Source organism: Stigmatopora argus, chromosome 6 (genome assembly GCF_051989625.1).
Source record: "Stigmatopora argus isolate UIUO_Sarg chromosome 6, RoL_Sarg_1.0, whole genome shotgun sequence".
NCBI classification, from domain to species: Eukaryota; Metazoa; Chordata; class Actinopteri; order Syngnathiformes; family Syngnathidae; genus Stigmatopora; species Stigmatopora argus.
This window is the reverse complement of record NC_135392.1, coordinates 19,942,638-19,970,324: the sequence shown is the minus strand read 5'-3', so window position 1 is coordinate 19,970,324 and position 27,687 is coordinate 19,942,638. Positions and strand designations below refer to the sequence as shown.

The following is a 27,687-nucleotide window of genomic DNA, read 5'->3' as shown; positions in this document are numbered from 1 at the left end:
ACACTCCTACCTAGAGGCAATTTGAGTGTTCAGTCAGGCTCCGATGCATAATTTTGGGATGGGGAAGGAAACCTAAATACCCGAAGAAAACCCACACAAGCCCTGGGAGATGATGCAAACTCCCCACAGGACGGTCTGGACCTGCGATCGAACCTTCAATCTCAGAACTGTGGGGACGACGCGCTAACCACTCCTCCACCGGGCAACCTATTCCTGACCGAAGAAGGCAAATTATGCACTTGGTGATGGAAACACTGTAATGGTCAGTGAGTGAGTCCTGTAAAGTCACATTTATTTATATACCCCTCAATTAAAACAAATACCTCAAAGGCTTTCACAGACAGGGCCACCTCGTGGTGTAGAGGTTCAGTCGCTTGACTTCGGTGCGGACAGGCGCGGTCTCAACCTCGGCCTAGGCGTTCCACCTCCGGCCAGTGGGAACCTTAATGTTGGCGTTCTTTACTGACTGGCAATTGGACTCGCTTAGCTTGAGAACCAGCCTAGACTTCTCTTGCCTGTAGCCAAAACTGATAGACTGCAGTGGCAGTTGCAGTGCATTCCTTCCAAAGAGGCCCGTTTCGGAAAGGCACCGAGGTAGACCTAGCAACTTTCTGATGAATGAATTGGCTTTTCCATCTATATAGCTCACCGTGGATGAGGAGATCTTGCTCATTCTCAAGAGCCACATTACCCTTCTATAGAGTATGAACTGGTAGCACCAGACCTTGAACTTTCCAGGGAGTTGGCTCTGGTCAATCCTTGGCAGGCCATCAGTAAGTTGCATTATGATGGTCCTCTCCATCTGTTTATCAGACAGCTCTGCCGTATACTGCCTCCCTAGACTTTTGAAAGGTTGCTCAGAGTGGAGGGGGATTCTTTTTCCCCCGACGACAAAGGTGGTGTTGTCGTTTCTGACTCCTATTCTGAGTGACAGACTACAGGATTTGGACGCTTTGATCTTCATCCTGATCCAAGATGTCAAGTTGTCTATCCTCTTCAGCAGTCGAGATGCGCATACTGCTGTCCGAAGGAGGCTGGTGATGTCGTCCATGTAAATCCTCAGTGGAACAGATCCATACGCATTAACGAGATCCAGCCAAATGCAGGTCGGTCATCTCCCGCTTGGCCTTCTGGATCTGGCCCTAGATCAGGGCAGAATGCTATATGCACCCTGGAAAGCCTGGGATTCCTGCTTTTTGGCAGTTGGTATCGATGTAGCCACTCAAGGGAAAATTGAGGAGCACTTCACAGAATATAACGAAGATGTGGCAGGGAATACGACACATTGCGAATTATAATGACAATAATGTGTCTGTTAACGCAGATGCCTGACTAGCAGAAGAACTGAACCGTTTCTTTACCCGCTTTGAGACTGACAAATCCGACTCAGTCTCAACACATCCACCACCACCCTGCAGCAGTACATTGAAGCTTCACGAACATGAAGTGAGACAGGTACTGTGGACTGTGAACACCAGGAAGGCTGCTGGCCCTGACAGAGTACCTGGGAAGGTGCTCAAAGCCCGTGCTGACCAGCTGAGTGGGGTTTTCAAAAAGATTTTCAATTGTTCCCTGGAACAATCCATCATCCCAACCTGCCTGAAATCTGCCACCATTATCCCTGTCCCTAAAAAGCCAACCATTGACAGCGTGAATGATTATAGGCCTGTTGCACTTACGCCTGTGATCATGATGTGCTTTGAAAAGTTGGTCGCCCGCCACATCAGGGATACAATCCCTCCCTCAGTTGACCCTCACCAGTTTGCTTATAGAGCAAACAGGTCCACTGAAGACACCAACGCCGTAGCTCTACACACAGCACTGAGCCACCTGGAGCACCATGGGAACTATGTGAGGTAACCAACCGTCCACAAACTGGTAGACTTGGTCCCCACCTCTCTTTCTCATCACACTGAGCACTGGCTTACCTCAAGGCTGTGTACTGAGTTCTCTTCACCAGTCTAACTCCATCATCAAATTTGCCGATGACACCACTGTGGTCAGACTCATCTCAGGGGTGGATGAGTCTGCCTACAGAGATGAGGTCAACAAACTGTCTTCGTGGTGTTTGGTGAACAATCTCACACTAAACACCACAAAAACTAAAGAAATAATCCTGCACTTTCACAAACGCAGCACAGATCTGGCCCCACTCCTCATAAACGGAATATGCGTAGACAGGCTCCAGTCCTTCAAATTCCTGGGGTCCAGGTCACGGACAAGCTCTCCTGGTCTACCAAAACCATGGCAGTGCTGAAGAAGGCCCAGAAACGACTCCATTTCCTGAGGAAGAACAACTTGGACACTAAGTTTCTGGTAACCTTCTATAGAACCACTGTGGAGAGCATCATGGCATACTGCATTACAGTGTGGTACGCTGGAAGCACGGCAGCAGACAGAAAGGCCATGAGAGAGTCGTGACCAGACATTTCGTCGACGGACGTTTGGTCGACGGACACTTGGTCCCCGGACGTTTGGTCAAACGGACATTTGATCGACGGGCAGTTTGTCGAACGGACGTTTCGTCGAACGGACGTTTCGTCGAACGGACGTTTCGTCGAACGGACGTTTCGTCGAACGGACGTTTCGTCGAACGGACGTTTCGACGAACGGACGTTTCGTCGAACGGACGTTTCGTCGAACGAACGTTCGTCGAACGGACGTTTGGTCGACGGATTCGCTGCAGGACATTTCGTCGAACGGACGTTTCATCGCCGGATTCCCTCGCTCTCAAAATTATAATCATGAGAGAGAGAGACAGAGAGTTTACTGTTGAAAGCGATCAACCAGGTAATCTCTCGCTCTCAAAATTATAATCATGAGAGAGTTTGTAATTGCATTGACAATATAAGAGCATTAATATCGAAATATCGAATATCAAAATTATCAATAAGTTGCGTATTATTGGCATGTGTGTACATGTTATTCGTCGCCGGATTCGCTCGCTCGCCCGCCCCTGGATTTGCTCGTATTGGCGTGTACATGTTTTTCAAACTACGGCCCTTTGCCCTGCAATCAGTGTTCCCTCTAAGCTGCGCGCGTGCGCAATTGCGCACTACTCTCGTCTTCTCTGCGCAGCAGCAATCATATGGCGCGCAGTAAAAAAAAAAAATCGGATTTTTTATTTTTTTATTTTATTTTTTTATTTATGTTTTTTTTTTTACCCCTTTCCCCATGATGGCGCCGTTTAAGCGGCAACCAGTGGCAGTAGCTCTGTCCCCTTATGTTTTTCGTGTTTTACAGCATGTTTTACATGAAAAATTAGAGGGAACATTGGCATGCACCTGCTTGTGGCAGGTGTGATACTGGTGTGCCCATAGCGAGCAATGATGATGTCGTGACCGGATGATTCGCCTAAAGACGTTTCGCCGACGGACGTTTGACAGACGGACAGGTCGCCGAATGGACGTTCCGCCGAACGTTCATTTGGCGGCCTGCCCGTCTGTCAAATGTCCGTCGGCGAAACGTCTTTAGGCGAATCATCCGAGTACCGATGATGTCGCTCACACTGGTACTCAGTGCGCTCAGGGAGGTTGACTTTCTGCTCAGACCAACGAAAAATTAGAGGGAACATTGCCTGCAATACCCTCGTTTCCCCGATAGATGACGCACTAGTCTAGACCTTTGTTAGAGTGTAACTTGGAGAACAACATGCCACTCATCACTCTCAATTAAAAGACTGCTTTCTTTCGTTGAATAATAATATGTTCTTAATGTTGAAAGTAAATTTGAAAATACATTTTCACCTTCAATTGTGTCTTTTTTCTTGCATTTCAATCCCCAGGTTTGATGAATTACATTGCGTGTCCAAATGCTCCCGGCCCGGCCGGCCCCTCTGTCAAATTTTAGTATCCATCCTGGCTCGCAAGTCAAAAAGTTTGCCCACCCCTGGTACAGACAAACTTGGCTCTTTTATACTATTATTGTCGCAAATTAAACACTAACAATAAGCTACCATTGACGGCGGTAGACGTCCGATTCATGTTGACTGAGGTGCAGATGCTATTTCTGTTATCAGAGCTCCATCAAGTGGATATATAACGCAGCAGTCAACATGAATAGGACGTCTACCGCCGTCAATAGCATTGACGGCTGACGGCGGTGACGTCCGATGAACCTTCATTCTCTCTATAACTTGCAATACAGCAAGGTGTTGAAATATCAAAATTATCAATAAGAGCACTCATTTAACACATCGGGTGCCATTGACGGCGGTAGAGGTCCGATGAACCTTCATTCTCTCTATAACTAGCAATACAGCATCTCTCTCTCGCTCTCTCTCTCTCTCTCGCTCTCTCTCGCTCTCTCGCTCTCTCTCGCTCTCTCTCGCTCTCTCTCGCTCTCTCTCGCTCTCTCGCTCTGAATTGGCCTATTTCTTTGGAATTCGCTTCCTTCAGGATGAAGACCGCTACAGCCCTTTGCCACTCCGATGGAATGAGCAGCTTCCAGGCAGTTCTCATTAGGTATCGGAGTAGCTCAAATACCTTGGGGCAGTTTTTATACAACTTGTAGGGCAGCCGATTGGGGCCCGGTGCTGATGAATACCTTGCCTTCTTCACTGCTTGCCTAACTTCGCTGAGCTTGGGGGATGAGGTTAAACTCGGCCGTCAGTGGAGAGGGACGGACGGGGTAGGTACCCTGGTGTTCCTAGTGGTACGTCTCTTCATTGATCGCTGTACTGCCTTCTGACGTGCTGTTCCATTAGCTCCCTGGTGGTCTCGAGCGTACCGGACTTCTCCAGCAGTTGTCTGGCGAGATTGAAGGGGTCCTTGTAGAAGCTGGCTCGTTCTTTCGGCTTACGTTTGCTACGCTTGTGGATGCGTTCATCTCTGCGAAGCCTTGATAGTCTTTGCCTGACCTGTTCCCACAGGACTTTCAGGGCCTCTCTCTCTACATGTATACATGCAGACAATGACATACATATACGGCAGACAATTGGACTTGAGTCATAGAGACTTGGACTCGAGTCGCAAATTTGATGACTTCCAAATGGACTCGGAATTGAAGAAAAAAAACAGACTCGGAATAAACTTGTTTGGACTGGTAGAGTCTGAGACTCGGCATAAGCCAATGACTCAAGACTCGTCTTGACTTGTCTTGGGAGGCAATGATTTTGAGACTTGATAAGCTGACTCAAAAATCTTAAAACAGATTATCAGTTATCCCTCAAATATTGCAGTTAATGTAGACCAGACATGGCGAAGTAGAGGATTCGCGATAAGTGAAGACGCGATAATCGAGGGATTACTGTACTATTCCATTCTCCTCAGGACTGCCAGTATAAGCACTTCAAGGACTGTCAACATTCCAATAAATGTACGACTGACACCACATAGGTGAAGAGTACAAAGCTCACAGTTATCGGCAAGCATGTACTCCCATGAAACATTTCAAAATAAGACCATGTTTTGCAGAAATGCAGATATCTGAAGTTACTCTCACATATTTCAGATTCTACACTAGACGACATTCAAATGACCGTCATTGTCTCATCTCATCTTGTTCCGCTTATCCCAAGTCAAGTCGCGGGGGCAGCAGCTTCAGCAGGGAAGCCCAGACTTCTCTCTCCCCAGTCACTTCATCCAGCTCTTCCGAGAGTATCTCAAGGCGTTCCCGGGACAGCCGGGAGACGTAGTCTCCCTAGCATGTCCGAGGCCCCGTGGCCTCCTCCCGATGAGACAGAACACCTCTCGAGGGAGGCGTCATGGGAGCATCCTGATCAGATGCCCCAGCCAACTAATCTGGCTCCTCTCGATCCGGAGGAGCACCGGCTCTACTCCAAGCCCCTTCCGGATGACCGAGCTTCTCACCTTATCTCTAAGGGAGAGTCCGGACATCCTGCGGAGGAAGCTAATTTCAGCCGCATGTATCCAGGATTTAGTTTTTTCGGTCACGACCCACAGCTCGTGACCATAGATGAGGGTGGGAACGTAGATCGACCGGTAAATAGAGAGCCTTGCCTTTTACATCAGCTTCCTCTTCACCACGTTGGACCGGTGCAGAGTCCGCATCACTGCAGACGCCGCCCTGATCCGCCTGTTGATCTCCCGCTCCATTCTTCCCTCACTCGTGAACAAGACCCCAAGATACTTAAACTCCTCCACGTGGGGAAGGACCTGGTCCCTGACCCGGAGAGGGCATTCCACTTTTTTTCCGACTGAGGACCATGATCTCACATTTGGAGGTGCTGATTCTCATCCCGATCGCTTCACACTCGGTTGCAAATCGTTCCAACGTGAGTTGGAGATCACGACCTAATGAAGCCAACAGAACCACATCATCTACAAAAAGCGGCGATGCAATACAGAGGCCACCAAACCGGACCCCCTCAACGCCACGGCTGCGCCTAGATATTCTGTCCATAAGAGTGATGGACAGAATCGGTGAAATAGGGCAGCCCTGGCCGAGTCCAACCCCCACTAGAAATAGATCCGACTTACTGCCGGCTACGCGGACCGGATTCTGACACCGGTAATAAAGGGACCGGACCCCGCTTAACAGGGGTTCCGGAACTTCATATTCCCGGAGTACCCCCCACAAGCCTGGCCGGGGGACACAGTTGAACGCCTTTTTCAAGTCCACAAATCACATGAAGACTGATTGGGCGAACTCCCATGACCCCCCAAGGACCCTGCTGAGGGTGTAGAGCTAATCCACTGTTCCATGGCCAGGACGAAAACCACAATGCTCCTCCTGAATCCGAGATTCGACCTCCCGGCAGACGCTCCTCTCCAGTACCCCAGAACAGACCTGAGGCTGAGTGTGATTCCTGGGTAATTGGAAGACACCCTCCGGTCCCCCTTTTTAGAAAGGGGAACCACCACCCCGGTCTGCCAATCCAGAGGTACTGTCCCCGATGTCCACGCAATATTGCAGAGGCGTGTCAACCAAGACAGCCCCACAACATCCAGAACCTTTAGAAACTCCGGGCGGATCTCATCCACCCCGGGGCCTTGCCACCGAGGAGCTTTTTAACCACCTCGGTGACTTCAACCCCAGAGATAAGAGAGTCCGCCCTAGAGTCCCCCGGCTCTGCTTCCTCATGGGAAGGCGCATTGGTGGAATTGAGGAGGTCTTCAAAGTATTCGGCCCACCGATTCACAACATCCCGAGTCGAGGTCAGCAGCGCCCCATCCCTACTATACAATGTGTTGACGGTGCACTGCTTCCCCCTTCTGAGATGTCGGATGGTGGACCAAGATTTTCTTGAAGCCACCCTGAAGTCGTTCTCCATGGCCTCACTGAACTCCTCCCATGCCCGCGTTATTGCCTCAGAGACGACCAGAGTCACGTGCCACTTGGCCACCCGCTACTCGTCAGCTGCCTCTGGAGTCACATGGGCCAAAAGGGCCCAGTAGGACTCCTTTTCAGCCTGACGGCATCCCTTACCGCCGGTGTTCACCAGCAGGTTCTGGGGTTGCCGCCATGACAGGCACCGACCACCTTGCGGACGCAGCTCCGGTCTGCTGCCTCAGCAATAGAAGCGCGGAACATGGTCCACTCGGACTCAATGTCCCCCCGTCTCTTCCCGGACTGGCATCTGCCCCCACAATCGGAGCCAACTCACCACCAGGTGGTGATCGGTTGACAGCTCCGCCCCTCTCTTTACCCGAGGGTCTAAGACAGGGGTCACCAAACTACGGCCCGCGGGCCGGAATCCGGCCCGCCGGCACATTTGGACCGGCCCTCTGAACAATACCAGAGACGCTATCAGCTGAACCAGGCATCCGTTCGGGCCAGCTTTCGGGTTGCTAAACTGATAGCAAGCAACGGTAAGCCTTTCACTGACGGAGAGTTTTTTAAGAAATGTATGGATGTTGTCATGGAGGAAGTGTGTCCCGAGAAGAAAGATGCATTTAATGCCGTAAGTCTGTCGGCGAGTACAATCACCAGACGCGTTGAAGAAATCGGGAATAATGCCTATGCCCAGCTGCAGCAGAAGACGAAAGAATTTGACTTTTTTTCATTAGCACTGGATGAAAGCACGGACGTGCAAGACACAGCGCAACTGCTCATTTTTATTCGTGGAGTTAGCGCAAACTTTGAGATACGCGAGGATCTGGCAGCCCTCCAAAGTCTCAAAGGGACCACAACGGGAGAGGATATTTTTCACAAAGTGTGCCAAACCATGGAGAAGTTGGACCTGGACTGGTCAAAGCTGGCTAGCATCACGACTGACGGGGCTCCTAGCATGGTGGGCGAAACTCGCGGTTTAATAGGACGCATGAACCGTGAGTTGGAAAAAAGGGGTCTCACCGCCCCGCTACGAGTCCACTGCCTAATTCACCAGCAAGCACTGTGCTGCAAAGTGTTGACGTGGGATTCTGTAATGAAGGTTGTGGTGTCGTGCATAAACTTCATCAGGGCAAAGGGACTTAAACACAGGTAGTTCCAAGAATTCCTGTCTGAACTGGAGTCTACGCACGGAGATGTGCTGTACTACACAGAGGTCCGATGGCTGAGCCGGGGCAGAGTTTTGAGGCGTTTTTACGAGCTTCTACCCGAAATTAACGCATTTCTTCATTTAAAAGACAAAACGGTCCCAGAGCTGATCAACCCAGAATGGAAATGGCACCTCGCATTTTTAACAGACGTGACAGAAATACTTAACCGCCTTAACTTGCAGCTACAAGGCGAAGGGAAACTCATTTGCGACATGTATTCACACATAAAAGCATTTGAGGTGAAATTAGCGCTGCTTTTGGAACAAGTGAAAAAGCGCAACTTTGTCCATCTTCCTGCTACCCAAAACCTGTCGACAGAGAACCCAGCGGTCCCGTTCCCAGCTGAAAAGTGCGTGGAAGCACTGGAAATGCTGAAGGCGGAGTTCGGTGTGCGATTCACTGAACTACATGTTCATGCAAAAGAAATCCGTCTTTTTCAGAACCCCTTTGTTGCCGACATTGATGAAGCCCAGCCTTCATATCAGTTTGAGTTGGCTGAGTTACAGAACTGTGATGTTCTGAAAGACGCATTCAAGCTCAACAGTCTCATTGACTTCTATGCCTCCCTCCCAAACGACACATATCCAAACATCAAAAAACATGCAATGAAAATGTCCTCAGTTTTTGGCAGCACGTATATCTGCGAGAAAACCTTTTCTCGCATGAAACTGCTGAAAACTCCGATGAGATCAAGATTGACAGATGAACATTTGCATCAGTGCTTGAGACTGGCTGTAACTAGAATGGAACCTGATATTCAACTTCTCACCAGCCAGATGCAGGCCCACAGTTCACACTGATAAACAGACATAGGTAAGCTCACTTTTCTGATTTGAATGAGTCATTCTGAGCATAAACAAATATAATCATAATAAAATCTACTGGGATAAAATCCATCTTTACAACCATACTGGTAGTGAAATGTATTGTGCTGTGTAGGTGCGGTTTCACTTAGTTCAGTTTCTCAACCTGCTTCCTTTGTGGTTTTCACAGGGAAGTTGATGAGAGAGCTGCAAACAGCGGTGTCTACAAGCCTATTGGAACAAAAGGATTATAAGGAAGAAACACAAGAACTTTAGGAGACTGCTCATATGTGTCAGAGAGATTCTGCTCTGACAACTGAGCTGAACTTTTATCTGTTAAGATTGTGCATGGCACAACAGAAAGTTAATGTTCCATGGCTTTTTTTCTATGAAGAACCCAGAGAGAGTTATTTAGTTCTTATTTATTTCATAAATAGTGTTATTTATTTCCAGTTTTTTATGTGAAGAACTCAGAGAGGGTTATTTAGTTATTATTTATTTCATTAATAGTGTTATTATTTGTTTTCTGACTTTTTTCTTTAAAGAACCTGGAAAGGGTTATTTGGTTATGTGTGGCTTTCTGGAAAACAATAAAAAAAAATTAAGCTCCCCTACGATCGTCACACTTTTTCTGTTACAAACTGACACCGGCCCCCCATCAGAGAAGGGAAAAGTTATGTGGCCCTCACAGGAAAAAGTTTGGGGACCCCTGGTCTAAGACATGCGGCCACAGGTCCGATGACACGACCACAAAGTCGATCATCGAACTGCGGCCTCGGTTGTTCTGGTGCCAAGTGCACATATGGACACCCTTATGCTTGAACATGGTATTCATCATTGTCAATTCACGACAAGCGCAGAAATCCAACAATAGAACACCACTCGGGTTTCGATCGGGGGGCGTTCTTCCCAATCACTCCCCTCCAGGTCTCACTGTCATTGGCCACGTGAGCATTGAAGTCCACCAGCAGAACGAGGGAGTCCCCCGAAGGATCACTCTCCAGCACCCACTCCAAGGACTCCAAAAAGGGTGGGTACTGTGAACTGATGTTTGGTGCATACGCACAAACAACATAAACCCTAACATACAGGCACCGAGCCGGGGGGGGCAACAAACAAGTATGCCCACACCTTCTCGGCAATGCTCACCACGGGCAACTCCAGAGTGGAAGAGTGTCCAACCCCCCTCGAGAAGAGTGGTACCGGAACCCAAGCTGTGGGTAGAGGATTTCTCAACCTCACGCACTATCTCAGGCTCTTCCCTAACCAGAGTGGTGACATTCCACGTTCCAGGAGCCAGTTTCTGCAGCCAGGGATTAGACCGCCAAGGATCCCCCTTTTGGCTGCTGGCCAACTGTCAATGCACCGAACCTCTATGGCCCCGCTCACAGGTGGCGAGCCCATGTGAGGGGGAACCCACCTGGCTGGGCCCCATGGGTGTAGGCCCGGCCACTAGGCGCTCACCATCGCGCCCCTCCTCCAACTGGCTCCAGAGTGGGGCCCCAGTGACCCGCGTCCGGGCAAGGCAATACGCTGTTGACTGGTTTTACTCATCATAAGAGGTCTTCTGAGCCATTCTTTTTCTGGTCCCTCAACTCAGACGAGTTTGCCATGGGTGACCCTACCAGGGGCACAAGGCCCCAGACAACATTGCTCCAAGGATCAATGGGACACACAAACCCCACCACCACGATAAGGTGGTACTCGGATGATTCGCCGAAAGACGTTTGGCCGACGGACAGGTCGCCGAATGGACGTTTTGCCAAACGTTCATTCGGCCGAACAGTCGTTGGCCGAACGGACGTTTCGCCGAAACGGGATTCGCGCGCTCGCCCCACCCCCGGATCGTGTGTGTACATGTCTTTCAACCTCGGCCCGCGGCCCATATACGGCCCGTTACAGATAACATTCATTTAGGAATAACAAGGGCATGTACTGCCCCCCGCTGGACATATTTCTAAATACAAGTACGTACTACACTACAATGTGCTGCCAATTTTTTTTTATATTTTTTATTTTATCCTTGCGTTTAAAGTAGTAGCCATTTGGAGATCACGCAGAACAGTACGTGACAGAAGAAATAGAGAAAATAAAGTAGTAGTAACCAATGTTCCCTCTAATTTTTCGTTGGTCTGAGCAGAAAGACAACCTCCCTGAGCGCACTGAGTACCAGTGTGAGCGATATCATCGGTACTCAGATGATTCGCCTAAAGACGTTTTGCCTACGGACGTTTGACAGACGGGCAGGTCGCCGAATGGACGTTCCGCCGAACGTTCATTCGGCCGAACGGAGGTTTCGCCGAAACGGGATTCGCGCGCTCGCCCCGCCCCCGGATCGTGTGATCGTGTGTTTACAAGTTTTTCAACCTCGGCCCACGGGCCATATACGGCCCGTTAGGATTTTTAATCCGACCCGCCGCCGGTGTTGTCCAAATTATAGTAAAAATCAATGTTAGTCTACCATCAATGGCACCCCAGGAATACGCACTCTTGAGGGGGCATGGCAGTCAGGGAATAAGCACTCTTGAGCGGGCAGATGTAGCAGAACCGAGCCGTAAAATGACAGCAATCGGGTCAAATCCATCCTAAAACAGCATTTAATGATTAAATACAAATACTGGAGCTCTTTGGACATTAGAACCGAGCCCAGGGAAGTGAATTCCTCGGTAAAATGTTGCGATGATGTTCGCGATGGAGGCAAAAAAACGTCCATATACGTCCATTCGCCAAACGGCTCAAAATGCTCTCAAATTCGGTCAAATCCAGCTGAAAACAGCGTTTAATGATTAAATACAAATATTAGTATTTGTATTTAATCATTAAACTAACAAATACTAGTATTTGTATTTAATCATTAAACACTGTTTGAACGAACGTTCATTCGGCGACCTGTCCGTCGGCAAAACGTCTTTAGGCGAATCATCCGGTCACGACATCATCATTGCTCGCTATGGGCACACCAGTATCACACCTGCCACAAGCAGGTGCATGTCAATGTTCCCTCTAATTTTTTATGTAAAACATGCTGTAAAACACGAAAAACATAAGAGTGGACAGAGCTACTGCCACTGGCTGCCGCTTAAACGGCGCCATTGTGGGGAAAGGGGTAAAAAAAATAAAAATAAAAATTTTTTTTTTTTTTTTTTTACTGCGCGCCATATGATTGCTGCTGCGCAGAGAAGACGAGAGTAGTGCGCAATTGCGCACGCGCGCAGCTTAGAGGGAACATTGGTAGTAACAGTAAGTACTACTGTAATGAAATTGTAAATCCAGAAATCCTACTCTAGAATTTACACCAGCATAGAAAACGTTGAGATTAATCTTTGAATTAAGGTTCTCAGCAAATCATTTTGAATATATATTTCCTAAAATATGGCAAATGGCTACTACTTTAAACGCAAGGATAAAATGAAAAATATAAAACATTGGCAGCACGTACGTATTTGTATTTAGAAATATGTCCAGCGGGGGGCAGTACATTTTGAGATGAAGATTTAAAGTGGAAGTAGAAAGCGGTCTTGTGGTTCTTGTTGTCTTTTTTTCTCTAACATATCATAAATTTCATCCAACGTATAAGAAATTGTAATTTCTTGTAAACTGTGTGTGAGTGAAAAAAATTAAAGTGTTTAATTTATTATTTTATTAAACAAATAAAAGTGGGGATGTTTCGATTGGATGTTTACACCGGACATCCGGGTTGGCTAGGTGAGCCAAGGGGAAGGCGACGGCGACGCGGTCCATGTTTTGCTATCCCCTTATGGAATGTTAGAGAAAAGACCTTGCTGGGAATACCACGCACTAATAATTCTGTTGAAGGTTGGCACCGTGCATTTCAATGTAGAGTGTCAGTTGTCCATCCAAATTTATCTCGTCTGATAAGCAAACTCAAATTAGAGCAAAGTGATTGGATAAGCAAACTCAAATTAGAGCAAAGTGATTGGGAAATACGAATGCAACAGGCTTATGGCAGTATTATGCACAGACAGACCAAAAAGTCATACGCAGCTGTTAATGAACGGTTAAAAAAGCTTACGGATGACTATGAAAACCCGGATCGATTTCCAAACAAACTACAGTACCTAGAAGCCATTGCGCTTAATTTGTAAGTTTTACTGTTTTAATAAAAACTGCCACTGCCATCTGTGAATTCCCTTTGTACATAATTTGTAAGTTTGTATTGTATTTGTAATTTTTGTACATAGTTTGTATTGTATTTGTAATTTTTGTATATAGTTTGTATTGCATTTGTAATTTTTGTACATATTTTGTATTGTATTTGTATAAACATTTTTTTCACTTTTTCTCAGCTCCCACCAAGGATTGCATTGGTACTGGTAACTGGCAAATGCTGAACACATTTATTCACAACATATGGTATGGAAACCTGGTAAAACAAACTACCAGTATGAACACAATTCTCAAATTGAATTTACATTTTTAAATCCTTACAGTATAATTCATCATCATAATATTTAAAATTTTTCAAAGTTTGATTCATCATCAGATTCCCCCAACAATGTCCATTCTTCTTGAGTGAGCATAGCGCTCCCTGGACGGACTCGAGTGAGCGGCTGCCCTGTTTCTCTGGAGGAACTTTTTTATTTTATTTTACCCTCCCCTATAAACTTGCCAAAAGCTACGGCTGGCTTTTGTAAAAAAAAAAAAGTAGATTATATCCCCTGGGCCCTCGTAGAACGGGCTCTCACGCTGCATCTGGCGGACAAAGACAGGTTTGGGCAGATTTCCCCGGGATTTGGTCATAAAAGCGAAGACCTCATGTATGACGTGCACCGGAACTTTGCTTTAGTTTTTTGGGTACAAAATTTTGCGTGTTACACTCGAATAAATATGGTAAGCATGTAAAATTACAAGGGAATGCTGCAACGCATGCTGTAAACTTCACTTTCTTCAGCCATCATTCACAACATAATCACGAGTTTCAGCAGCACCCATGCTTTGGTAGCTATTTTCTTAACACTTTAAGCCACGGTGCGCAACCATCAGACCCTGCTCCCGCGAATGCACCACGGCGAGCATCATGTGTTCACATGGCACCTGCGTAAGTGACGATAGAGAGAGCAAGAGAGATTAAGCGAGCGAGCAAACTAGAGAGAAAGATTTGACCTCGACCAACCCCTTCAGCGATTGCATGTTTGAATTGTGGTGCTTTTGATTTGTTATTGTTCGGTTTGTTGTTGTGTCATCATTTTAATGGCTTAATAAATAGTTTTCTTATGTTTTTGCATACATATAGTATACATTGCCAAACATATTTAATATAAATTTGGGTATAGTTTTATAACTTTTGAAGGGTTTTTACCAGCTCATATGAAGGATTGTAGAACAAATTGTGCTAATGCAATGTAAAATGCTGCTCTACTTTCTAAAAAGGAAGGTTACGAAAGGAGTACTGGAATCGATTAATTTCGTGAGTAGGGGTACCAGTGTATATTGTCTCATTAGTTATTGCTGATATGCCAAATTGTCAATTTGGAAAAAAATCAACTATTTAACTACTATATTCTTTAAAAAACTGCTATTCAAATGCAAGAAATGGTCATTCAAAAATCAAACACAGAAACTATATTAAACAATATTAATAAATTAATATATTTCATGAATTACTGCATGTCTCATTTGAAAGCTAGTTCAGCCTTGAATATGAAAAAGATGGCAATGGCATTTTTAGTCTCTGCCAATTACAGTCCATCAAACGCATTGATTTGGTTCAAAATTACTATCATTTTTTCCTGCAAAGTGCTCCTATTACCAAGATTGAAATTCAAATTATTTTATTTATTATTTTTTTCACAATGGCGGTCATCCCCACCGACGAGTCATTACCTTATCGCGTGACCGGATGATTTGCCGAAAACGTTTGGCCGACAGACGTTTGGCCGGTAGAAATACGGTAATTCTTAGTGTTTCGTACCTTAGACATATTATTAGTTTGGAACAATAATTCAAAACATTTTGTAAACTAAAGGATTCATAAGTAGTGGTACTACTGTGTGAACCACAAAAATTTGTTATTGCGACAGGACTACTCTCACACCTTTTTGTCATTTTTAGTATTTAACTGCTTTAGTAGGCTCTGATTATCGGGTTTTATTTTGTTGTTGTTAAAGCAATATCTTGTGAGGGTAGTCGTCATCATCATCATCATTCATCCATCATCCATCATCCATCCATCCATCCGTCATCCATCCATCCATCATCCATCCATCCATCCATCCATCATCTATCCATCCATCCATCCATCCATCCACCATCCATCCATCCATCTATCCATCCATCCGTCATCCATCCATCCATCCATCATCCATCCATCATCATCCATGCATCCACCATCCATCCATCATCCATACATCCGTCATCCATCCATCCGTCATCCATCCATCTATCCATCCATCATCCATCCATCATCCATCCATCATCCATCCATCATCCATCCTTCATCCATCCATCATCCAGCTATCCATCATCCATCGATCCATCGATCCATCATCCATCGATCCATCATCCATCGATCCATCTATCCATCATCCATCCATCATCCATCCAGCATCATCCATCCATCCATGCATCCACAATCCATCCATTCGTCATCCATCTATCCGTCATCCATCCATCCGTCATCCATCCATCCGTCATCCATCCATTATCCATCCATCCGTCATCCATCCATCATCCATCCATCATCCATCCATCCATGCATCCACCTTCCATCATCCATACATCCGTCATCCATCCATCCATCATCCATCCTTCATCCATCCATCATCCATCCATCATCCATCGATCCATCATCCATCCATCCATCGATCCATCATCCATCCATCCATCATCCATCCATCCATCATCCATCCATCCATCAATCCATCATCCATCCATCCATCCATCCATCCATCCATCCATCCATCATCCATCATCCATCTATCCATCATCCACCCATCATCCACCCATCCATCATCCATCCATCATCCATCCATCATCCATCCATCATCCATCCATCATCCATCCATCATCCATCCATCATCCATCCATCATCCATCCATCATCCATCCATCATCCATCCATCATCCATCCATCATCCATCCATCATCCATCCATCATCCATCCATCATCCATCCATCATCCATCCATCATCCATCCATCATCCATCCATCATCCATCCATCATCCATCCATCATCCATCCATCATCCATCCATCATCCATCCTCCATCCATCCTCCATCCATCCTCCATCCTCCATCCATCATCCATCATACATCCATCATCCATCCATCATCCATCCATCATCCATCCACCATCCATCCATCCTCCATCCATCCTCCATCCATCCTCCATCCATCCTCCATCCATCCTCCATCCATCCTCCATCCATCCTCCATCCATCCATCCATCCTCCATCTATCCTCCATCCATCCATCATCCATCCATCATCCATGCATCATCCATGCATCATCCATGCATCATCCATGCATCATCCATGCATCATCCATGCATCATCCATCCATCATCCATCCATCATCCATCCATCATCCATCCATCATCCATCCATCATCCATCCATCATCCATCCATCATCCATCCATCATCCATCCATCATCCATCCATCATCCATCCATCATCCATCCATCATCCATCCTCCATCCATCCTCCATCCATCCTCCATCCATCCTCCATCCATCCATCCATCCTCCATCCATCCATCCTCCATCCATCCTCCATCCATCCTCCATCCATCCTCCATCCATCATCCATCCATCATCCATCCATCATCCATCCATCATCCATCCATCATCCATCCATCATCCATCCATCATCCATCCATCATCCATCCATCATCCATCCATCATCCATCCATCATCCATCCATCATCCATCCATCATCCATCCATCATCCATCCATCATCCATCCATCATCCATCCATCATCCATCCATCATCCATCCATCATCCATCCATCATCCATCCATCATCCATCCATCATCCATCCATCATCCATCCATCATCCATCCATCATCCATCCATCATCCATCCATCCATCATCCATCCATCATCCATCCATCATCCATCCATCATCCATCCATCATCCATCCATCATCCATCCATCATCCATCCATCATCCATCCATCCATCATCCATCCATCCATCCATCCATCATCCATCCATCATCCATCATCCATCCATCCATCCTCCATCCATCCTCCATCCATCCTCCATCCATCCTCCATCCATCCTCCATCCATCATCCATCCATCATCCATCCATCATCCATCCATCATCCATCCATCATCCATCCATCATCCATCCATCATCCATCCATCATCCATCCATCATCCATCCATCATCCATCCATCATCCATCCATCATCCATCCATCATCCATCCATCATCCATCCATCATCCATCCATCATCCATCCATCATCCATCCATCATCCATCCATCATCCATCCATCATCCATCCATCATCCATCCATCATCCATCCATCATCCATCCATCATCCATCCATCATCCATCCATCATCCATCCATCATCCATCCATCATCCATCCATCATCCATCCATCATCCATCCATCATCCATCCATCATCCATCCATCATCCATCCATCATCCATCCATCATCCATCCATCATCCATCCATCATCCATCCATCATCCATCCATCATCCATCCATCATCCATCCATCATCCATCCATCATCCATCCATCATCCATCCATCATCCATCCATCATCCATCCATCATCCATCCATCATCCATCCATCATCCATCCATCATCCATCCATCATCCATCCATCATCCATCCATCATCCATCCATCATCCATCCATCATCCATCCATCATCCATCCATCATCCATCCATCATCCATCCATCATCCATCCATCATCCATCCATCATCCATCCATCATCCATCCATCATCCATCCATCATCCATCCATCATCCATCCATCATCCATCCATCATCCATCCATCATCCATCCATCATCCATCCATCATCCATCCATCATCCATCCATCATCCATCCATCATCCATCCATCATCCATCCATCATCCATCCATCATCCATCCATCATCCATCCATCATCCATCCATCATCCATCCATCATCCATCCATCATCCATCCATCATCCATCCATCATCCATCCATCATCCATCCATCATCCATCCATCATCCATCCATCATCCATCCATCATCCATCCATCATCCATCCATCATCCATCCATCATCCATCCATCATCCATCCATCATCCATCCATCATCCATCCATCATCCATCCATCATCCATCCATCATCCATCCTCCATCCATCCTCCATCCATCCTCCATCCATCATCCATCCATCATCCATCCATCATCCATCCATCATCCATCCATCATCCATCCATCATCCATCCATCATCCATCCATCATCCATCCATCATCCATCCATCATCCATCCATCATCCATCCATCATCCATCCATCATCCATCCATCATCCATCCATCATCCATCCATCATCCATCCATCATCCATCCATCATCCATCCATCCATCATCCATCCATCCATCATCCATCCATCATCCATCCATCATCCATCCATCATCCATCCATCATCCATCCATCATCCATCCATCATCCATCCATCATCCATCCATCATCCATCCATCCATCATCCATCCATCATCCATCCATCATCCATCCATCATCCATCCATCATCCATCCATCATCCATCCATCATCCATCCATCATCCATCCATCATCCATCCATCATCCATCCATCATCCATCCATCATCCATCCATCATCCATCCATCATCCATCCATCATCCATCCATCATCCATCCATCATCCATCCATCATCCATCCATCATCCATCCATCATCCATCCATCATCCATCCATCATCCATCCATCCATCCACCATCCACCATCCATCATCCATACATCCATCATCCATCCATCATCCATCCATCCATCATCCATCCATCATCCATCGATCCATCATCCATCGATCCAGCATCCATCCATCATCCATCCACCCATCATCCACCCATCATCCACCCATCATCCACCTATCATCCACCCATCATCCACCCATCATCCATCCATCATCCATCCATCATCCATCCATCATCCATCCATCCATCATCCATCCATCCATCCATCCATCATCCATCCATCATCCATCCATCATCCATCCATCCATCCATCCATCCATCATCCATCCATCCATCCATCCATCATCCATCCATCCATCCATCCATCATCCATCCATCCATCATCCATCCATCATCCATCCATCCATCATCCATCCATCCATCATCCATCCATCCATCATCCATCCATCCATCCATCATCCATCCATCATCCATCCATCCATCATCCATCCATCCATCCATCCATCCATCCATCATCCATCATCCATCATCCATCATCCATCCATCCATCATCCATCCATCATCCATCCATCATCCATCCATCATCCATCCATCCATCATCCATCCATCCATCATCCATCCATCATCCATCCATCATCCATCCATCATCCATCCATCATCCATCCATCATCCATCCATCATCCATCCATCATCCATCCATCATCCATCCATCATCCATCCATCATCCATCCATCATCCATCCATCATCCATCCATCATCCATCCATCATCCATCCATCCATCCATCATCCATCCATCATCCATCCATCATCCATCCATCCATCATCCATCCATCATCCATCCATCATCCATCCATCATCCATCCATCATCCATCCATCCATCATCCATCCATCATCCATCCATCATCCATCCATCCATCATCCATCCATCCATCCATCATCCATCCATCATCCATCCATCATCCATCCATCATCCATCCATCATCCATCCATCATCCATCCATCATCCATCCATCATCCATCCATCATCCATCCATCATCCATCCATCATCCATCCATCCATCCATCATCCATCCATCATCCATCCATCATCCATCCATCATCCATCCATCATCCATCCATCATCCATCCATCATCCATCCATCATCCATCCATCATCCATCCATCATCCATCCATCATCCATCCATCATCCATCCATCATCCATCCATCCATCCATCATCCATCCATCATCCATCCATCATCCATCCATCATCCATCCATCATCCATCCATCATCCATCCATCATCCATCCATCATCCATCCATCCATCCATCATCCATCCTTCATCCATACATTTATCCATCTATCCATTGATCATCCATCGATCATCCATCATCCATCGATCATCCACCCACCATCCATCCATCGTCACCCATCCATCGTCACCCATCCATCGTCACCCATCCATCGTCACCCATCCATCGTCACCCATCCATCGTCACCCTTCCATCGTCACCCATCCATCGTCACCCATCCATCGTCACCCATCCATCGTCACCCATCCATCGTCACCCATCCATCGTCATCCATCCATCGTCATCCTCTTCATCCTAATCCTTATCATTTGTTTTTTTTTATTTTACATTCGAGGAGAAGTGGGTTGGTTTACACACTTGCTCACAAGTTTATGGATTGCATGTGTGTCTGTTAGAAAAGGAAATGTTTTGATTACTTTACAGGAGAACATGTTAGTTGCCACATGGGTTGGTTGTCACACTAACAAGTCTACAGAAATTAGTCTGTAACATACAACATATACTGTCAATAAACATCACGACAAGTGGAGATGTAGTAAATGACATATTTTTGCTTACTTTAGGCCAAACTTAACCTTTTTGTTCTCCACCATAAGGTCACAGATGTAGCGAACTGACAGGTACCGGAGGAGCTTAATGTCGTGGCCTCGGACTTTGTCAAAAAGCTGGGAGTCCCCATTTCTGAGGTGAAGATAAGAAAAACGATATGGAGCTTATCACTGTTACAAAACTTGAGTCTGACAATCTAGGTTACCTGACTACGCAGTCATCCTCTGGAAGTTCTTCTGAGTCTCTTCCTGTATCATCACTGCCTGCTAAAGAGTACAAATGTAGTGAATAGTTCATGAGGCAGAGCATCTTTACCTTCAAGGTGCTATAGTAAAGTCATTTTGATGGTTTTGTTTTAAACACGTGAAATCGGTTTAAATAAAGGTACTGAAATAATGTGCGTGCTGAATTTCTGACTTATAAGCAGTAACTCTTTTGGTCTAATATTTTTCAATGTTTGTTTAAAGCATATTTAAAACGCACACTGTTGTCATCACGAGCCAAAGCCCAATCTCGTCTTTCTCTCTGGCTGGCCCCCACCACTATATAAGTCAGTCAGTTTAACAGCAAGGACCAACACCACAATGTCTTTAATATGGATATTTCTTAGATCCCACAATGCATGCACTAAACAACATGGTGACGTTATATAAGCTGCTGAAAAAAATTAAACAACAATAACATGGAGTCAGATGTGGAAAGATGCTTGTAACCCTAAAAGGACGAATGTGAAAGTTTTTATTTCTTCTCAAGCTTTAAAAAGGGTGCCCTTGGCTAGCGAGGCATACCTACTGTTCCGATAACAAAGGAGTCTGAATCCCCAATGTTGTAGTAATTGCGCACACATTAACCATTTATGCTTTTTCTCACTCCACATACAGTCTTCCCTTGATTATCGTGACTTTACTTATCGCAAATTCACTTTTTTTCTGCCATTAATTATTAAATATATATATGTATATACAGAAATACCTCGACATACGAGTGCCCCGACATACGAGCAATTTGAGATACGGGTAAAATTTCGGGCAAATATTTATCTTGAGGCACGAGAAAAATTTTGATATACGAGCGAGCATACAGCGGACGCGAGAGGCTGCTCATAAAAACATCATGGGCACTGTCTTTCTGGTCACAACTCCCTCGTGTAATGTCTCTCTGGTCGCAACTCCCTCATGTAATGTCTCTCTGGTTGCAACTCCCTCGTGTAATGTCTCTCTGGTCGCAACTCCCTCGTGTAATGTCTCTCTGGTCGCAACTCCCTCGTGTAATGTTTCTCTGGTCGCAACTCCCTCGTGTAATGTCTATCTGGTCGCAACTCCCTCGTGTAATGTCTCTCTGGTCGCAACTCCCTCGTGTAATGTCTCTCTGGTCGCAACTCCCTCGTGTAATGTCTCTCTGGTCGCAACTCCCTCGTGTAATATCTCTACGAGCACTGGGCGGAGCGTTGCATTTTTTCAGTGTTTTTTCCCCCGTAAGTCAGTGCGAATGGCAGAGCTTGTTCGCTAATACGAGAGTATATACTACTTTTCGTTGGCAAGTGGTCGTGCGTTATCCTATTGTGAGGACATTTGTGGGCATCATTTTCGGAATCTTTTGTAGGGAAGACAAAAGCAAACAACCGTCGATAGGTTGCATCTGAAAGTCAGAGTGGAGGCCGGGAGAAGAAAGGTATAAAAATTTAAAACAAAATTAGAATTAAGTAGTGTAAAGTTAGATTAAATTTATTTTTTAGTGTGTGTGCATCGTAATCCAAGTTCATTTAAGTTGTTTTATGTTATGTTACGAGCGCGTTGCTGTGCAAAAAGTCTCTCTCCCCCTCCCCCTCTCTCTTAGGTCTATCACAGTGGACATGCACCTACGATGAAAATTTCAGACCCGTTCATGATTTCTTAGTGGGAGAACCTGCAATATAGCAAGGTGTTCAAATACTTTTGAACTGACTGTCGCACAGGACAAAAAAATGAATAAAAGGGAAATTCTTTAACCCTTTAAGTCCTCTAAGTGGAATCTTTGAAGCGCTTGTTAAAAACAAACAGTCATTAAGGGTGCTACGGTCAACAATAGTCAAAAGTGCGGGTTTCTTACTATGTCCCAGTTTTTTTTGGCACTCATAGACGACAGAAAAACAGAAATAATATCTTTTTAATTTGATGGTAGAAAATATTTAGCCATGCATGTGTGCAAACTAGAGGGTACTCATTCTCTCGGAAGAGGACTACTGTGATCCTTCTACACTTTGCGGCTTCACTACATCGCAGAATTTTTCTGAAGAAAAAATAAATAAAATGTCAAAACCCATGCTGAAACTCGCAAGTGGAAGCCATTTCCCCGTCTTCTGCTTACAACTAAGGAAATGGCGGAAGACAGAGGACTGTCACTCAACTCAGCAGAGGACAAAATATGGCAGGGAGCGAGCAGTGGCCGTCATTTATATCGGAAAATAGAGCTTTCTGAGTGGGTTTTTATCAGAAATGCAAGCCCAGTGCAACCTTACGCCGTGGGTCTTACTTGAAAACAGAACTTGCTCGGCGAATTGGATGGCAGAGAGCATCGGCAAAACGGGATGTGTTTCAGAAATGCAAGCCCCAGCTGACGTTATCAATTTCGTCATACGCAGTTTCTGGGTATGATGACAATTAGGCTTTTTGTCGAGTCAATGATGATGACAAAGACTATGTCCGATTATTATTATTATTATTATTATGGCGGACACTATTGTCCTAAACTGAAAATGGAGCTCGCTCAGCGGACTCCGGGAGCCTTGTGGTAGCGGAGCTGACGGTGGAATGTCCCAAAATTGTTTCCAAGTGCAAGTTTTTTGTGTGTACGTACACAACGGCTGGTGCTGCAACAGTAGGATCATTAACACTCACTGTTCTCCTGATTTAGAGCTTTTGGCAGTTCTGTGCAGGCCTTTCTATCTACCAAGGGAGGTAACGGCAGTCATTGTAATGCAGTGGCGGGCGGTGCATTTTCTGGTAGCGCCTTCAACGTATCAATCCAACCCTCATACCTATTTTATGGCTATAAAACCTCTACTGCAGCTACAGCTGCGACACATAAAAAATAATCAATAAATTAATGCACAAAAATGGGGTAAAATCCACTTCCTATCAGCATTTCATGATTAAATACAAATACTGGAGCTTTTCAGACATTAAAACCAGGCCAGGGGGTGATTTTCCCGGGAAAAGACAGCGATGAACATCAATGGCGTACGGGCAAACATTGCCCGAAAATGGGGTAAAATCCAGCCGAAAACAGCATTTATTGATTAAATACAAATACTGGAGCTTTTTAGACATCAGAACCGGGCCCAGAGTATCATTTCCCCGGTAAAAAGACAGCGATGAACGTCGATACGTCCATACGTGAAATGACAAAAAATGCACTAAAATTAGGTAAAATCCACTTCCTAGCATCATTTATTGATTAAATACAAATACTGGAGCTTTGCAGACATCAGAACCGGGCCCAGAGTATCATTTCCCCGGTAAAAAGACAGCGATGAACGTCGATACGTCCATACGTGAAATGACAAAAAATGAACTAAAATTAGGTAAAATCCACTTCCTAGCATCATTTATTGATTGAATACAAATACTGGAGCTTTTGAGACATTACAACCAGGCCAGGGGGGTGATTTTTCCCGGGAAAAGACAGCAATGGACGTCAATGGTGAAACGCCAAAAATTAAACTGGGGTAAAATCCACTGCCTAGCAGCATTTTGTAATTAAATACAAACACTGGAGCTTAAATAAAAACACTGGAGCTTTTCAGATATCAGAACTTGGCCCACAATTGAAATATTATTTAGGAATATAGCCATATTTTACTCACCAAAAATCATTTTTACACAATATCCATCCTCCTTTCTTTCTTCCTTCTTTGCTATCGCCATCGAAGCTAATGATGAAAGTCGAGCCTGTCCTGTCATATTTCCGGCATAGTCCGTTTTGAAAATAGCTTTAAATCAACACAACAATATACTATTTGCTTGTGGAGCTAAGTTAGCGCGCTGAAAGTGCCGCACACACAATTTTCCCGGCTGTAACAGGCTTGCCAGCTTCGGAGTTGACCGCCCTTTCTTAATGATGTCCATTTTTTTCTGGAAAAGTCCGTCTGGAAAATAGCTTTGTGAGCAAACAGAATCCATTTGTTTTTGCTTGTCGGCCATTGTGGGTGGAGTTTGCGATCTCGGCTGCCTCGGGTACTGCTTTGGCCCGCCTACTAGCCAATCATAGTTTGTGAAAGCAATGACATGTCCCAGCCAGCAAAATGCTAACGCCTATGAAAAATCATTGTGGGGTTGCCAACTCGAAATCTGATTGGTTAAAAGCAACAGTCTAGTTTAATGCAGCAGAGCCCGCAAGAACTGATTGTGAAGGCTTTGAGGCAGATCTGATCTGGCAACAAATAATGGTTGAAATGTGATTGGTTAAATGCTTCAATATGAAAACACACATCTGGAAGCAGTGCAACCAGGGGGAAAAGCAATGAAAGGAAGCTAACAGACCATTTGGAATAATAAGTATTGATGGACAAAATATAATATGATTCAGATATTTCTTAGGCCAGCAGAAAAAATGCAACACTCCGCCCAGTGCTCGCAGAGACATTAAAAAGAGGGAGTTGCGACCAGAGACATTACACGAGGGAGTTGTGGGGAGAGAGCCAGTGCCCCTGATGTTCTTATGAGCATCCAACGAGAAGTAATATATACTGCTCGTATTAGCGATCGCTCCGCCATTCACGCTGAGTGACGAAAAAAAAACACAGAAAAAATGCAACGCTCCACCCAGAGCTCGTAGATATCTGTTTTACATGAAAGAGATGCAGCAAAAAAAGACATTGCACTAAAATAATAAACAGCCTCATGTCTTGGCCACCTGGCTTTCTCGTATCTTGACATTTGTCTCGTATCTAGAGACAATTATTTGCTCAAAATTTTACTCGTATCTCGAAATGCTCGTATGTCAGGGTGCTCGTATGTCGGGGTGCTCGTATGTTGGGGTGCTCGTATGGCGAGGTACCACTGTACTTATTTATGTTTTTATTGGGAAACACACACTTTGTGGAGTAGCACCACTAATTTCGTTATACGCAACTGTAGTATAATGACAATAAAGGCTTTTTTGACTTTTACTTGACTTTCACAAATCTTTTTTTTTACAAAGAGAAGTCCCAGTACAGCAAATTTAAGAAAATACTTAATCACTATTGATGTGCCAAAAGCCCATGAGAAACTAAATTTGCCAATGCTAATAAAAAAAATCAACTTCCCGAATAAAATTGTTTGTATGTTTGTGTTTCCTCCCACATCCCCAAAAGCACACATTGTAGGTTGAACACTGAATAATCTCCATAGGTGTGAAAGTGAATGTGCTAGGTTGCTTGTCTGCGTGCCCTGCTGGCAGCCAGAGTGAACATAGAGCTAAAATAGGCTCCAACATTCTTGTGACCCTTGTTAGCATAAGCGGTATGGACGATGAATGAATGTATAAATGTGTTTGCTTGACTGCAAGAGTCTGTGCTGTACCAGAGAAGATGTAATTATAGCTTGTCCGTCCATAGAGTTCGCCCCAGCCTGCCAGAGTTGATGACCGACAAATGTGCTGCAGGGAGGGAGAAAGGCAAAGTAGTTATTTAAAATGAAATTAAAAAAATAATACAAACCGTGACCCTATATTAAGTTACCTATCTTTTCATTCTTAGTCATTTGACCTGAGCGTCATCCGTATCAGATATATATCCATAGCGTCTGCACTATGAACGCTCATCAATACACATACGAACTGTACATCATTAACAAGTGAAATACATCACTAACAAAACAAACACACTTAAATGAGAAATAAATAGTTTTCTTTTTTGATTTCCCACTTGAAGCTCTCTCATCTCTTGAAAAGATCAAAACCTTGACAGAATCCATGGTTGGCAGGCTAGAGTGTCCTTGCAAATAAAGGTGGGTGTACTGGTCACTCATTTGTTTATGAATGTCTAAAGTGTATATTTGTGAATGATGAGCTGTTATATTGGTTTCCCTGGTAAAAATAAATAATGGAAATTGGGATATCTTTTTTTTGGTTACGTTGCCTAATAAAAACTCTTACCAGTGTTAAGGCTTCTGCCTCCCATATGCGATTTTAGTAGTTGACAATCATTTAGGAGGTGTCACCCATTAGATTGCATTTCATATTATTATCTTCGGTAAACCTCGTTTGTTTCGCCAAATCCCTGTAATACTGCGTTTCACCACTACATGGCATTCATTGACCATTTTGGACGGTGAGATGTTACTCCCTTCTCTTTAGCTTTTGTGTGAACATTTTTGTAAAAATTAGGTTATCAAAGCAAAGAAAAGTGGACAGTGAGTGAGTGAGTGAGGGTATTTAATGCAGAGTCGACAACAAAATATTTTTTCCACTGAAGTCTGATCAAAGACTGTGTGTGTCTGATATGCCAAGAAACTGTCAGTTTTAACGGAAGCATTTTTGGCTATGCAGTCTCTGAAGGGTGAAAGGCTGAAAAAATGCAACGCTCCGCCCAGTGCTTGTATAGACATTACACGAGGGAGTTGCGACCGGAAAGACATGACCATGTTGTTATCAAAAGCAGCCTCACACGTTGGCCACACCTGGCTGTATGCTCATATATTAAAATGTCTCGTATCTCAAGGTAAATATTTGCTCGAAATTTTACTCGTA

General features: G+C 45.1%; 1 protein-coding gene across 8 annotated transcripts in view; it reads right to left on the bottom strand.

Annotated features, from left to right (window-relative positions):
* The window catches only part of mtmr14 (myotubularin related protein 14), a 146,477-nt gene that overhangs the window by 101,182 nt on the left and 17,608 nt on the right, over positions 1–27,687 (bottom strand). For 7 of the 8 annotated variants that reach the window (XM_077603610.1, XM_077603611.1, XM_077603613.1 and 4 more), the window contains 3 exons: positions 26,520–26,595; positions 21,182–21,242; positions 20,986–21,108 (listed from right to left, as the gene is read on the bottom strand). In XM_077603610.1, coding sequence (XP_077459736.1) covers positions 20,986–21,108; positions 21,182–21,242; positions 26,520–26,595 — 260 coding nt within the window. The remainder of the gene's footprint in view (positions 1–20,985; positions 21,109–21,181; positions 21,243–26,519; positions 26,596–27,687) is intronic. The other variant, XM_077603612.1, reaches the window with a different exon arrangement.